At 49.9% G+C, this 13675-nt stretch overlaps 2 protein-coding genes across 5 annotated transcripts in view; both read right to left on the reverse strand.

The window, feature by feature from the left end:
* LOC114250841 (inactive dipeptidyl peptidase 10) overlaps positions 1-13675 on the reverse strand; it is a 369807-nt gene that overhangs the window by 188243 nt on the left and 167889 nt on the right. The window contains exon 1 of one of the 4 annotated variants that reach the window (XM_089735707.1): positions 5307-5524. The exons of the other annotated variants lie outside the window; for them this stretch is intronic. Coding sequence (XP_089591833.1) covers positions 5307-5369 — 63 coding nt within the window. The 5' untranslated portion in view covers positions 5370-5524. Of the gene's footprint in view, positions 1-5306; positions 5525-13675 lie in introns of those variants that run through there. 4 annotated transcript variants of the gene reach the window in all.
* Positions 661-3101, reverse strand: LOC149500744 (uncharacterized). The gene has a single exon (XM_089735952.1). It carries the CDS (start codon positions 2719-2721, stop codon positions 1066-1068), a length of 1656 nt encoding a protein of 551 aa, XP_089592078.1. The 5' UTR covers positions 2722-3101; the 3' UTR covers positions 661-1065.

Genomic DNA, 13675 nt, shown 5'->3' on the forward strand with positions numbered 1-13675 from the left:
AGACCATCTGGCATCTCGGACTTCGGCGATGCGAGACTTTACGTCGCGTTGTAGGGCACGCATTCGAATACGATTATCCACGGTAGGATACCTATCGTAGGCGCGGATCGAGGCGTTCTTAGCTCTAAGGAGTTCCCTAATATCGTCGGGCAATTTGAAGCGGTGAAGGAAGTCCTCCGCTACAACTTGCTTCGATGACCTATCTAATGTCGAGGTGATGTGTGACGTTAAGATGTCTATGGCTTCAGCGGTATCCTGAGGAGACGGGGTAGAGTCCGGGCTAAACGGAAGCGATGGTGGATCAGATTCAGCCAAGCTGATGCCCAGCGTGTGCCAATCCACCACAGTCCTCGTAACGGGAACGGAATCGGGAGCGCGACCAAGCTTCATAACGATGGGACGATGGTCTGAATCTAACTCTGAAACTACTTCGATCGAGTGTAAGCGCAGAGTTACGTTTTTTAATAACGCTATGTCGAGTATATCCGGGCGATGCGCGATATTTAGCGGGTAGTGAGTCGGGGTTAGCGGAGCGACGATATCGAAGGCGAGATCATCGACTAACGCGTCAAGCCGCCTGCCATTCGGTGTTGTGGTGTGTGAGTTCCAGCTGACGTGTTTACAATTTAGGTCGCCCGCCAGAATGACAGAGTTTCCCATGCCGAGCAGCGCCTCGATATCACTGCTTAGAACGATCTTATCCGGTGGAAGATAAACGGACGCGATAACGATCGGCGCGTGTCCAGTCAGTGAGATTCGGCATACTGATGCTTCGATGTTAGAAAGCGCGGGGGGGTCGAGTGGGACGCAGTGCAGGGCTCGTCTATAGTAAATGACGGTACCACCACCACGAGCAGTGAGCCTGTCGTTCCTAACCATGTTATAGTTCGCGATTTTAGGGTCGCGGCGCGCGGGCTTAAGCAGGGTCTCCTGCACCAAAAAGATGTCAATTTGATGGTCGCGCAAAAAATCACAAACCTGATCACGTTGATTTGCGAGACCGTAAGCGTTAAAAAATCCTATCGTTACGGATAGGGGCTTTATTCTACTTATGTACGCCATTGATTACCGGCGGAGCGAGGGGAGGACGTACGTATTTAACGACGCGTATACGTCAGCGTATTCTTGCACAACGGCGATGAAGTGTTGTGCAGTGGAGGCGGCGCGAATGGCGTCACCCAAAGCATTAACACGCTCAAAGTTGATCGACTGAAAAAAGTCGATCGCTAGAGCGAGATTGTCGGACGCGGTCGGAGTGCTGGTCGCGGGGGAGGAACGAATCACGGGGGATGGACGTATCGCGGGGGCGGGACGAATCGCGGGGGAGGGAGCTACAGCCGTGTTCGTGTACGGCAACGGTTTAGCCCAGGCCGAGCCGCTGGGCACCGGCGCCGGCACGAAGGCAGGCTTAGCCTTCGGCACAGAGGGTGCCGTGGCTTTGATGTCAGGGCCGGAAGCTCGGAGGCGGTTTTGACGCGCGACGCGGCGATTTATTTTAGGGGCTCGGGGGCATCCACGGTAATTCGCGGGGTGACCCTGTGTTCGGCACAGGACGCAGCTAGGTGGTTCCGTCGCGGTTTTTTGATCGCGATTGCAAAGAGTCGTGGCGTGATCGTCCAAACACTTGACGCATCGAGGGCGCGCGTGACAATTACGGGAAGAATGCCCGTACAACTGACAATTGTGGCACTGGCTCGGAGTGCCTTTTTTATGAGGGGTTTCCACGGTGATTCCGGAAAGCCTACAGACAGTTCGGACGTTAAAGATTTGCTTACCCTCGGGGGTAGACTGGAGGGCGACGAGAACCATATTGTATGGCTCCCTCCCGCGTCCTGTGTGCATGCGGTGCACGGAGTTTACGGGTAGGCCTTGTTCGAGTAGGTCGGCCTTTACGAGCTCGGCATCTAACTCCTTGGGGATGCCACGTATGACTGCACGGAGCTCACGCTCCTCCTGGAGCGTATACGTATGATAACTTATACGCTCCTTTCGGAGGTAGCTTGAGAGGGCCCTATGGTCGTCGGGTGTTGCTACTTTTACCTGTATCCCGTTCGCGAGGTTACGGGCACTGACAAAATTTATGTTTTTGGCCTTAAGGGCCAGGGAGACACGGTCCCAAGCAGCCTTCTCTTGAAGAATCAACGGAGGAGGGGCCTGATTTTTCGTTTGTGCCACCGGGCGCGGCGACGGCGTGGCACGGGGACAGGGAGCGACGGGGGTCGGAGGGCGGGGGCGCGACGCTTTCGCAGCTTTGCTTATTTTAGCGGCCGCGGAAGCTCGGGACTCCGCGGCGCGCTTCTTACCCTTTTGCACGAGAGTGAATCCATCTGTTAATGAGGCGGGAACGAGGTCAACCTCCATATCCGAGTCAGAGTCGGAGGACGAGGAGGAAGGCGCGGGAGCGGCGGACGCGACGGAGGCCGCAGACGATCGCTGAAGTAGAACGGAAGCTGCCGCGGTAGACGCGGGAGTTTTTCGCGACAGTATGGGGGACACGGGTGTGCTGGATGCGACGGAGGCTGCGGTGTACGGCGCGGGAGTTTTGCGCGCGCTGGCAGGGGACGCGGGAACGGCAGGCGTGGCGGAAACGGCGGGCGCGGCGGGCACGGTAGAACAGTTCACGGCGCGTTTAGCTTTGTAAGCTAAAAATTCTGATTCGAGGGCCGGGTATTTCTCGCTTAAGAATTCCGCGAGCAGTGTGTTGGTTGGAGAAAACTCCATTTCTTCGGACTGCCCGGGGGGGCTGCCCCGGGACTTAAACACGCGCTCGCCTTGCGGCGAGGCCCCTGCGTCGGTAACACTAAATTGGCCGAAGCGATTCTAGGAATTTTAGAAATTTTAGTGAATAGAATAAATATAATAGAATTAGAGTGAATAGAACCACTGCACAGTTTCCGGGCGGCAATGCCTTGTAATTAGGCGCAGGTACAAATTCCGAGAAACACTTGGGCCACAGATGTGCCACGAACAATGATCTATTATCACCGGTAGTCACTTCCGACAAAACACTTGGACGCCAGATGTGCCACGAACCGAGGTCGGGCAATCGAACGAACAATGAGCACGTCCACGCGCGTCGGTTGCTCAAATCGGAATGCGCTAATAGTAAGCGAGCTATATCGAATATAAAACACCTATATCATGCCAAGCAGGTAATTGATCCACGCCACTCAATACCACTAAACACGGATACCTTCTCACAGATAAGTTTAATTACACAAATAATTATTTAAGTGTGAAAATACGTTCATTTTCGTTTATCGTTGTGTCGTACACGATAAGTCGTACTGATATTTAGTAATGTAATGTAATGTAATTAGTATGTAAAGCTCCCCTGTAAAGTTGCAACATTTCGCTTATACTAAATAACCTTTTGCCTCTCGAAATATATTTTGTCGAAAAGATTGAAATATTATTTTCTTAAATTCAACGGCCATCTGGTGTAGTGGTAAGTGACATGGTCACTACACAAGGGGGTCGCGGGTTCGAGTCCCGCCAAGGGAAGATATTTGTATGATAAATATAAATGTCTTTTCCAGGGTTATGGATGTATATTAAATATATGTATGTGTACAATAATTTTTTTTTTTTTTTTTTTATTGCTTAGATGGGTGGACGAGCTCACAGCCCACCTGATGTTATACATTTATCTCCGTTATCTGGTACCTGTAACAAGAGTTTTTTACGAACTTATCACGGGACCAGTTAACGTGGCGTGATTGTTAGTAAAAAAAAAAAAAAAAATATATTTCGTGTAATTTTAAGACACGTATATAATAAAATATAATTATTAAACATTTGTTTTTATCGACTCTCTCTCCTCTCAACGAGAACAGCTGGCGAACACAAGCCTGCGTCCCTAGACCCATAATTATCGGCTAATTTTCATTACTGATATAATTAGGAGAACGGGCTTCCATGTAAAAGATATTATTGTAAGCTAGTAGGTACCTAAAGAGGTTTCGTAAGGTTAATATATTTTTAGGGTTATGAAGATTTATGATATTGGAATCTATTTTTTTATTCCTCTACTTATTGGCGGTAGACTTGGTATTTTAGCTTCACTGGATGTGTAGGTGGCTCACGGGGCTTAGCCTAAGAGAATTCGCTAATATTTGCTCTAGCAAGAGCAGCACTTCGCTGACCATCTACCACCGGATCGGAATCGCGATACAGGTATAAAATCCGGCGAGAAACTGTCTGTCCTGTTTGTCCATTAACTCGGAGCTGGCTGTACTCTAAGCAAACTATGATTGTGGATGAACGAGCTCAGAGCCCACCTGGTGTTAAGTGGTGGTTACTGGAACATCTACATCTACATGGAACAACTAGACATTTAGAACGTAAATTCGTCACCCACCTTGACATATGAGTTTGAAGGTCTCAGTATACTGGTGGTAGGACCTCTTGTGAGTCCGCACGGGTAGGTACCACCGCCCTGCCTATTTCTGCCGTGAAGCAGTAATGCGTTTCGGTTTGAAGGGTGGGGCAGCCGTTGTAACTATACTGAGACCTTAGAACTTATATCTCAAGGTGGGTGGCGCATTTACGTTGTAGATGTCTATGGGCTCCAGTAACCACTTAATACCAGGTGGGCTGTGAGCTCGTCCACCCATCTAAGCAATAAAAAAAAAAAAAAAAAGTTACAACGGCTGCCCCACCCTTTAAATCGAAACGCCTTACTGCTTCACGGCTGAAAATAGGCAGGGTGGTGGTGCCTACCCGTGCGGACTCACAAGAGGTCCTACCACCAGTGATATAGAAAATCTGTAAAGAATTCGTAAATTCGGCAGACCCGACAGACTGTATCCTGATTTAATAAGAATTCCTATAATTCGGTATTTTTAAAGCAATATGTACCTAATAGACTAGCGGCCCGCCCCGGCTTCGCTTGGGTAGTAGCGCACGCGATGTAAAGAATATTTTACGTAATTTTTTTACACATTGGGTTTACACATTATTGGAGTTTCAGTAAGGATCCCAATTTTTTTTGAAAATATAATATATATATAGCCTATGTCACCCGGAGATAACGTAGCTTTTTTTTTTATTGCCCTTGTAGGCAGACGAGCATACGGCCCACCTGATGGTGAGTGATTACCGTTGCCCATGGACTTCAGCAATGCCAGGGGCAGAGCCAAGCCGCTGCCTACCGCTTTCCAACAGTGAAATAATTTTTTTAATCGGTTCAGTAGTTTCGGAGCCAATTCAATACAAACAAAAAAACAAATCTTTCCTCTTTATAATATTAGTATAGATACATGTTAATAAGCCAAAATGAAAAGTTGCTAATATCAAAAACTTACTTCATGTTTGTGGTCCTTCTTGATTGATCCTCCGTGACCCCCCGTGCTCTGTACTGTGTTCATTTCAAAAACGATCTAACGACCACAACACTAAACACTATAATCCGTCTACTTTTAAATGGACACAAAATGTTTAGGCACCGACAATAATATTCACAGCACTGAATTTGTTTCGTATTAAATTGACTTTTTAGTTTGGTACTGTTGGAATAAAAAAATTTAGTAGTTTACAGAAGGTTCAATTTTTATGGTAGACTAGCTGACCCGGCAGACTTCGTAGTGCCTCAATCGATAAATAAAAGACTTAAACATTTTTATAAAATAAACTTAAAACAAACAAAAAAAATCCGTCCGAAGGGGGACACATCAAAGGAAAAACAAAATTGTTATTTTTATTTAATTCCGAGCATTTTCATATTTATCCACCTTTTAAGCCTTCCCTGGACTTTCAAAAATAATTCAAGACCAAAATTTGCCAAATCGGTCCTGCCGTTCTCGAGTTTTAGCGAGACTAACGAACGGCAATTCATTTTTATATATATTATAGAATATTAATTTATTGTTGTATATCGATTGTAAAATAATTCGAAAAATTTAATGTTCTATTTTAGTTTTTGAAAGAAGTTTCAGAATGTTTTTTTTGTTTTAACGAAAAGACAATTTAAGCGCTTCACGAAAATTTAAAAAGTGTTCATTTCTTTTGTTTTATTTGCAATATTTTCTAACGATCAAAATACATTTTATTTTCAATATTTTCTTCGGAATTCACGAGTCGTGCATATTATATGATTTAAATAAATAACCGACCCCAAGTGAGGATTCCCTGTGTAATGGGTACCAGAGACTGACAAATATTATATTATTTTCATGTATTTTCCTAATGATAGGGAGTCTCATGAGTCAGCACGTACAGATGCCATTATCTCAGCTAATTAAGCCCCGAAGCAGTCACGCCTTCCGATCTTAATGTTGAGACAACTTTACACAAAAGCTTATCGTTAATACGGGCTACTAATTTGTATGAAATAGTCCACAAGTGCGTGTGAACGTCTAAGCTATTATGTTTTGTTATGAACCGTCCAATATGTTGGCAGAATGCCTTAGTATTATAAGATTCTTAATTTTCACAAAAATCATTTTGTAAAGAAAGAAGAAAAACATAAAATAGGATTAAAACAACAGTAGCTATAAGTAGCGTTTAGGCTCATAGAGATAGAGTTATCGGAGATATCACAACGTAAATCATCCCCGTTAAGAAATTATGACGATATCATAGTATTGTATTTGATGGCGCCTGTCCATCCCACCCTTATAACACTAAAACGTACTGATTCCCGGCAAAAATAGGCAGAAATTTGTCTGCCTCTATTTGTAGCGTGGTTACAATGTACTTTCGTATTAAAATACTTAGCTAACTATACTGCCAAATGTATTTAGAAATGCGGAAGACTCACGAAGCGAGAAAACTTATTCTAGTTTCAAAGCTCCCAACAAACAAGTCGATATTTTCACTCTAAAGTATTAATATTTTGTTAAATTGGACTAGTGATTTATTGTTTTAGTTATGTTTGTGTTTCACTGTAATCGAATAAAATATTGATACCATAAGTCCATACTGCATGTTTCGGTCGTGAAAAAGACCTTACGCATCCTCTTTTGGATGATAGAATCTATTTATTAATACGTGAAGCAAAAACTTTGTACCGCTGTTTACGAAAATTGCGCGGATGCAGAAGTATGAAATTTCCCAAACTTTTAGAGAATGTAGAGAAGGAGTGCCGAATGCTATTTTATTTTAAATTATGCACAAAAAATACATTAAATAAAATAAAAAAAACACTACACACGCTATCATGTATTTCACACACACACGCATTTATACTCTTGTTTATTGAAAATTTTTTGTTATTGCTTAAATTTTGTGGTCAAATTGAGAATATATCAATATTGTTTGTCTTTAATATTATTTTCTCTATAGTGTAGTCTTGGCGGAATTTGTGATTATAGTTATTCCGGACGGCCACCGCTCAGGTTTCGGCCACCACGTGTGATTTTTAGACTTCTTACTCGTTGAAACGTGGTGGCTCGAGTATTGCCGCAGTGGCTGTCGCGGAACGGGTGCTGGGATTGGTTCGAGGAAAATAACGAAGGCTTCAAGTATGGCGTTCACACGGTCCTCGTGGCTTGACCGGCGCAGGGCGTAGGAGCGAGTCTTTTCTTGTTCGGTTGGCGCTCTCCTCTTCTTCCGGAGAGGTCTTGACTCGTCGGCTCGCTGTCTCGAACTGAATTTGCAGTCGTGGGGTCGTCGCGTCCCCTTGCGGGGGCGCGGAACGGGCCTCGGGGAAACCCCTCTACCCGGACTTGTAGCTCCCCGCCTATTAAGGCAGGGGTGATGCACTGCGGGATGGACTGTACACAGGCTCGAGGTGAGTGGTGGGACGATTTCTGTCTTCCCTTCTTCATCTTCTTCTTCATCTTCTTTCTTCCTTTCTTCATTTCTTCTTTCTTCCCTTCTTCTTGGGGCGGCTGCTGCTCTCCTCCATTTTTTTTTTTTTTTTGTTTTTTATTATATTTTTTTTTTTTTTTTTTTTTTTGTTTTTGTTGTTTTTTTTTTTTTTTTTTTGTTTTTTTTTTTGTTTTTTTTTTTGTTTTTTTTTTTTTTTTACAATTTTGTCTTATCCTAGCTTAGCCTAAAGTACACCTAACTTAATCTAACTTACATCTAAGTGACGGCAACGCGCCGTTCCTGCACTCCGTGGAGTGCCGGGACAGCGCGCGCCGTCACACCTAAACTAATCCTAATCTAACTTAACCTAACATAACCTAGCTAACCTAATATGGGGGAGAGAGTGAATCCGCACTCCACGCTACAGTCCTCTCCCCCTCTCCCCATCGTTATACAATATTGATGGGGGGAGGATTGTAGCGGGTAAGAACACCCCATCCCAAAAGGGGGTGGGGGGTGGGGTCAAAGCCCCTCGTGGAAATAAGGCTGCACCTACGGGGTGCAGCCGCGGTCCCCATACGGGGGACCCGCCAAACGGGCAAGAGGCGTGGGGCTAGAGGCTGATGAAACTCAGCTCCGAGAGGGGCGCTCATAGGTCCTCCCCGGCCTCACAGCCGGCGAGGAGCTTTATCTCCGAACGATCGTCGGGGTACCAATAGCTCCCGCGGCAACGCCGTACCATCCGGTGGTCTGGCGTGCAGCGGGGCTATGTTGTGGAGATGCTCATGGGGCCCGTTTTCGGCTCGCTCGTACATATTACGGGCGAGCCTAGTCACAAACTCCACGAGCGACTCCACCCCTAGGTCCCGGGCAATAACGTCATTTCTGACGTACTGCCCGGCCCCGACGATAATGCGGAGGGAAAGACTCTGCTGGGCCTGCAACCTAGATCGCTGGGACGGCGACAACAGGTGATACCAGGCCACAGCAGCGTATGTGAGGCGGGAACGGACGTATGTCTTGTAAATGGCGAGTCTGGTCCTGGTCGGAAGCCCGGACGCAAACACCGGCCGCAATAAGAACATGGCCGCGCGAGCCTGACCGATGACTCGGTTGACGTGCGCGACCATGCTCAAAGAGCGGTCGATGTCGCATCCGAGATACCGGACCGTGGTCCTGAACTCGACATTCACACCTCGGAGGCTGAGTTTCTTTGGGACGACTCTGATACGGACCGGACCGTAGAGTAAGGCCGCGGTCTTTCCCACATTGACCGCGACTCTCCAACGGTCCAGCCACTGGGGCAGTAAATCCAAAAGCCTCTGCATCCTCATAATGGCTGCAGAGGGGAACGAAGAGGACGAGAAGTAGGCCGAGTCGTCAGCGAACAAGGCCAACTTCACGTCCTCCTCCCACGCCCGAAGGTGACCCTCCAGGGTGGGGATGTCATTGGTGTAGAGGGCGTATAGGATAGGTGATAGGACACTACCCTGGGGAACCCCGGCCGTAATGGGACGCACGGAAGACCGTGCGCCCTCGACCGCGACAAAGAAGGTTCTGCCCTCCAGATACGACCCGAGCAGTCGCACGTGAGCGTGCGGTAGGCCCGCGTCCCGCAGCTTGTGGACCAGCCCCTCGTGCCACACACGGTCGAAGGCCTTCTCGATATCGAGAAGGACCGCGACCGTGTATTGGCCCGAGTTTCGCCGGTCCGCCAAGTGATGCAGGACACGGGTCAGTTGCAGAGTCGTCGAGTGGCCGCTTCTAAAGCCGAATTGCTCCGGCCTGAGGAGAATATACGGCGATATTCTCCTCAGGAGCAGCCGCTCGAACAACTTGCCCACGTGCGAGAGCAAGGTAATCGGTCGGTAACTGGAGGGCTTTCTCCTGTCCTTGCCGGGTTTGGGCAAGACGATAATCTTGCCCAGTTTCCAAGTTCCAGGGAAGTGTCCTACCCGGAGAATGGAATTAAACAATCGTGTCATTGCTGACACGATTGAGGGAGGGAGGTTTTGCAGGGCGAGGGGAGGAATACCGTCCTCGCCGGGGGCTTTGCGCCTCTTCATCAACTTGATGAGGAGGCGCACCTCGCTGGGAGTGACTAAGTCGTCATCTCCCAGCTCGACTCCCGGCGATTCCGGTTTGAGGAATTGGATTACACCCTCTGACACCTCGCGATGGAATGCAGCCATCGAGGGTGCAGAGACATTCGGAGTGAACTGCCGCTCCAGCGAGTTGGCCAGGACTTCGGCACGAGCCAACGGTGTAAAACACCGTCTTCCCCCTCGTCCTCCAAGGGGCAAGTGGGGGAAGGCTTGTTGGTGAGCCGGCGACAGATGCGGTGAAGGGGGGCCATCGTACGGTCGTCGGACGCGTCCAACAGTCCCCCCTCCCAGGAATCACCCCGGTAGGTCCGCATCTTAGTCGCCAGCTCCCCCTCAAGTCGGTTGAGCTCGCGCTTAATCCTGGGACACCTAGATGTCGCCCAGAGCCTCCTCAGTGCCCTCTTCCGACGAATTAACGTCTTGAGGTGCACCGGGAGTTCCGCTCTGGGCCCCCGCTGGGTACCAGAGTCGTCACTTGGTCCAGGGCTCCCCTGATGGTGTCGACGAGACGGGAAGCCGCCGTGTCGACCTCATCAGGGGTAGACGGGTCTTGAAACAAGGATTGGTCGGCCAGCAGTCCCGTAAAGGACTGCCAGTCGACCCTAGGCCTGAGAGGGGATGTCGCGACCCGAGTGAGCCCCAAACCCACCGTGACCAAGATCGGTAGGTGAGGGGTACTCAGGTCGTACAGTGCCTCTATCGCTAGAGGGCACTGTAGCCCCTTGTGAACACACACGTCCAATACGTCCGGTTGGTACCGGGCCAACGTTGGAACGTGTGTGGGTTCGTTGGGGCCGACCACGCAGTAGTCCCCCCTTTCGGCATCCTCGTACAATCGCCTTCCGGGCGGCGTGATGATTCGGGAGCCCCAAGCGACATGTTTCGCATTGAGGTCCCCGACCACCAAGGCCGGATGGCGATCATGGTTCAAGGCCCGTCTAATATCGTCCTCGACAAAATCAGGACCCGGGGGTCGATACGCGGCATAAATCCGCAATTCGGCCCCCGGTACGTGGACCCTCACCCCGACCGTTCTGGTAGAGGCGAAGGTCAGTAGCTCAAGCTCCTCGTGCACCACGTCCCTCCTGACGAGCGCCGCAGTGCCCCTGAACGGGCGCCCGCTGGAGGTCAGTTCGTCCCGTCGGTACACGAAGTAGTTGGGCATCCTAAAATCTTGTCGAGGTTTGAGCTTGGTCTCGCCCAGGAGGATAACCTGCGGGTCATACTCCTGGGCGAGTCGGATCAGTTCCGACCTCCGGGACCCTATCCCGTCGGGGTTCCAATAGATGATGCGCAGCTCCTGGCTAGCCATTGAGCTGCGCAATCATCCGGTAGAACCCCGCGAGCAAGGCCCCGAAGGGACTGGCTCCCGAGGCGATCTCTCGGATTACTCCGGAGATCACCTCGGACAATTTCTCCCACAGGGAGAGAAGCCAGGCAGCGAAGCCGGCAGGCTGCGTGTCCTGTCGGCCACTGCGCCGCTCTCTCTGCGGGCGGGGTGGTAATGGGGGCTGTGAGTCGCCCAGAGTGATGTTAGCGTTCTGGAGCGGGTCGCTGGCTGTCGTCTCCATTGGGCATGGAGGTTCGGTAGCTGGCTCAATTTGGCCTTCTCCCAGGGCAGCTGCTTCTTCCATTGCTTTTTTTTTTTTTTTTCTTTGGCCTTTATTTTTTTTTCTTATTTTTTTTTGAGTTTTTGTTGTAGTTAAGGCAGCTTGTAAATTGGATGCTGCCTTATTACTGGAACGAGGGGCAGGTCGCGGCTTTATAGCTTTTCGCTGCGGGTTTGCTTCTGCCATCAGGGTGGCCGCTGTTGGGTTGGCCTCCACAGTGGCAGGTTGCTCTATAACCGGAGGGAGAGTGGGGGGTTGAGAGGTCTTCCCCTTGCCCTTACCCTTCAGAGATGGGCGTGGACCGAGACGTGGAGCGGGGGTAGGGGCTTGGCTGGCACGCGTCGCTGCTTGAGGTACGGGGGGAGGAATAGCGACCCCCATCATCCGCGCCCTCCTGCGGTAGACCACACACCGCTTGTCAATAGCGGCGTGGCCCTTCCCGCAGTTGGCGCAGGTGAGGGGTCCCTCCCTTGGCCTCGGGCAGTCCGCCACGATGTGCTCGCCCGCACATCGCACACAGCGGACCGCTCGGTGGCAGTTGGTGGAGGCGTGTCCGAAGGCCTGGCAGCGATGGCACTGCGCCGGTCCTCGGTTCGGACGCCATCCCTCAACTGACACCCCCGGCAAGTACATCAGTTCTTCAACCGCGTACAAGCGGGCGAGGTCATCCTTCGAGAGGTGGTCCAAGGTTACATAAAAGACGCAACCTGGCCGCCCTCTCTTGGCCCGTATGCACCGCGCGTAGCGAGCCGGAAACCCTAGCTCCTTCAGGGAGTTTGTGATTTCCGCCGCGTCGGTATCGGCAGGCAGTCCACGAATAGCCACCCTCGCCGGGATCTCCTCCTCCAACGCGTAACAATACCATTTAATGGCATTGTCAGTGGAGGAGACCTCGGCGAGATAGGCCTGGACAACCCTATATTCCTCTCCCGACGCGGGCAGAAATCGAAACCCTGTTCCGTAAGGACGCACAGATGGGGCCCTCCCCAAGCGCTCCCTTAAGGCCGCCATATGGCGGGGCCAATTGGGAAGCGCCTCGACCATAATAGGGGGGTGACGGCGGGGGACCTCACTGGTACCAGACTTACCTGGAGCAGGGGGTTTGCATTGTCTTTTGGTGGGAACCAGTTGCTTTGCTGCCATAGCAGCGTATGAAGTTGAGGGGATCGGGGACACGGCTGTACCGGTCGTGGGTTTGGAGTGTTCGAGGTCCATATACCTTGTTGATTCAAGGTTGCCCACTGTGCAGCTTGTAGTGGGGGCACCTCTACGCGGGACTGGTGGAATGGGTGAGATTGGAGGGGAGGGAGACCGAGGAGGTGTACGCAGCTGCTTAGCTGCTGCAGCCACAGCCGTCTCGACACACATCCTCGGTCTAGGGATGGGCTTTCGGGTGGGCGGGGACTCCTTACTCGAGGAGGAAGAGTGAGAAGAGTGAGTTGCATCGGACTCGTATTCCGAATCCGTTGTCTCATAGGATGTCTCCTCACTATTTCCATCCTCATCCGCTTCGATTATCGATTTGGACGAGGGTCCAATCCGGGGTCGTTTATCTTGGGCTTCGGAAATGCTATGGTCGGACTCGGATCGGGCCTTCTTTCGCGGCCGAGGGGGCCCAGAGCGATCGGTCAACGGAGAAAAAGAAGTTTCCTTCGGACCGATCCCCGGAGATCCCTGGGCCGCGACTGAGGGCCCGGGTCGTTCGTCCGTTCCAAGGCCCAGTTCCGGGCGAATAGATGGGGCGTGTTGGGTAAATAAACCCGCTGTCACTTGGCGTCCCTTACGGGGCGGGCCGGGTGTGCTGATAATGGGGGGAGATGATCCCCCAGACATGATTTCGAAGTCTTGGCTCAAGATTCCACCGACGTCAGGTCCCAAATTGTCATATCCGTTAACTTAAATTGAATTATAATTTGTAGGTATAACTAACTATGTGATCGAAACCGACGCGACCGGTTTAAATGAATAAATATTTACAGTATGTCTGGTTATTGTTGGTATTCTATTTACATAAACTATGTGCTATATAATATGAAATAAAAAGAAAAAAAAGGGATAATCCGTATGCCATTACAGCATCACTGACCGAATCAATCGCAATAGCACGGTAAAATAACAACTATGCTCTTAATCAATATAGTTTATTAGTAATCTAAAATAATCTAAGATAATAAGAAAAATCAAACAAATCAAAAAAAAAAAAAAAAA

This window comes from Bombyx mandarina, chromosome 20 (genome assembly GCF_030267445.1).
Source record: "Bombyx mandarina strain Sakado chromosome 20, ASM3026744v2".
Classification (NCBI taxonomy): Eukaryota; Metazoa; Arthropoda; class Insecta; order Lepidoptera; family Bombycidae; genus Bombyx; species Bombyx mandarina.

What these genes read in the sequence shown, in the direction of transcription:
- LOC149500744 (XM_089735952.1), bottom strand. Translation starts at nt 2,721, where the DNA reads ATGGAGTTTTCTCCAACCAACACACTGCTCGCGGAATTCTTAAGCGAG.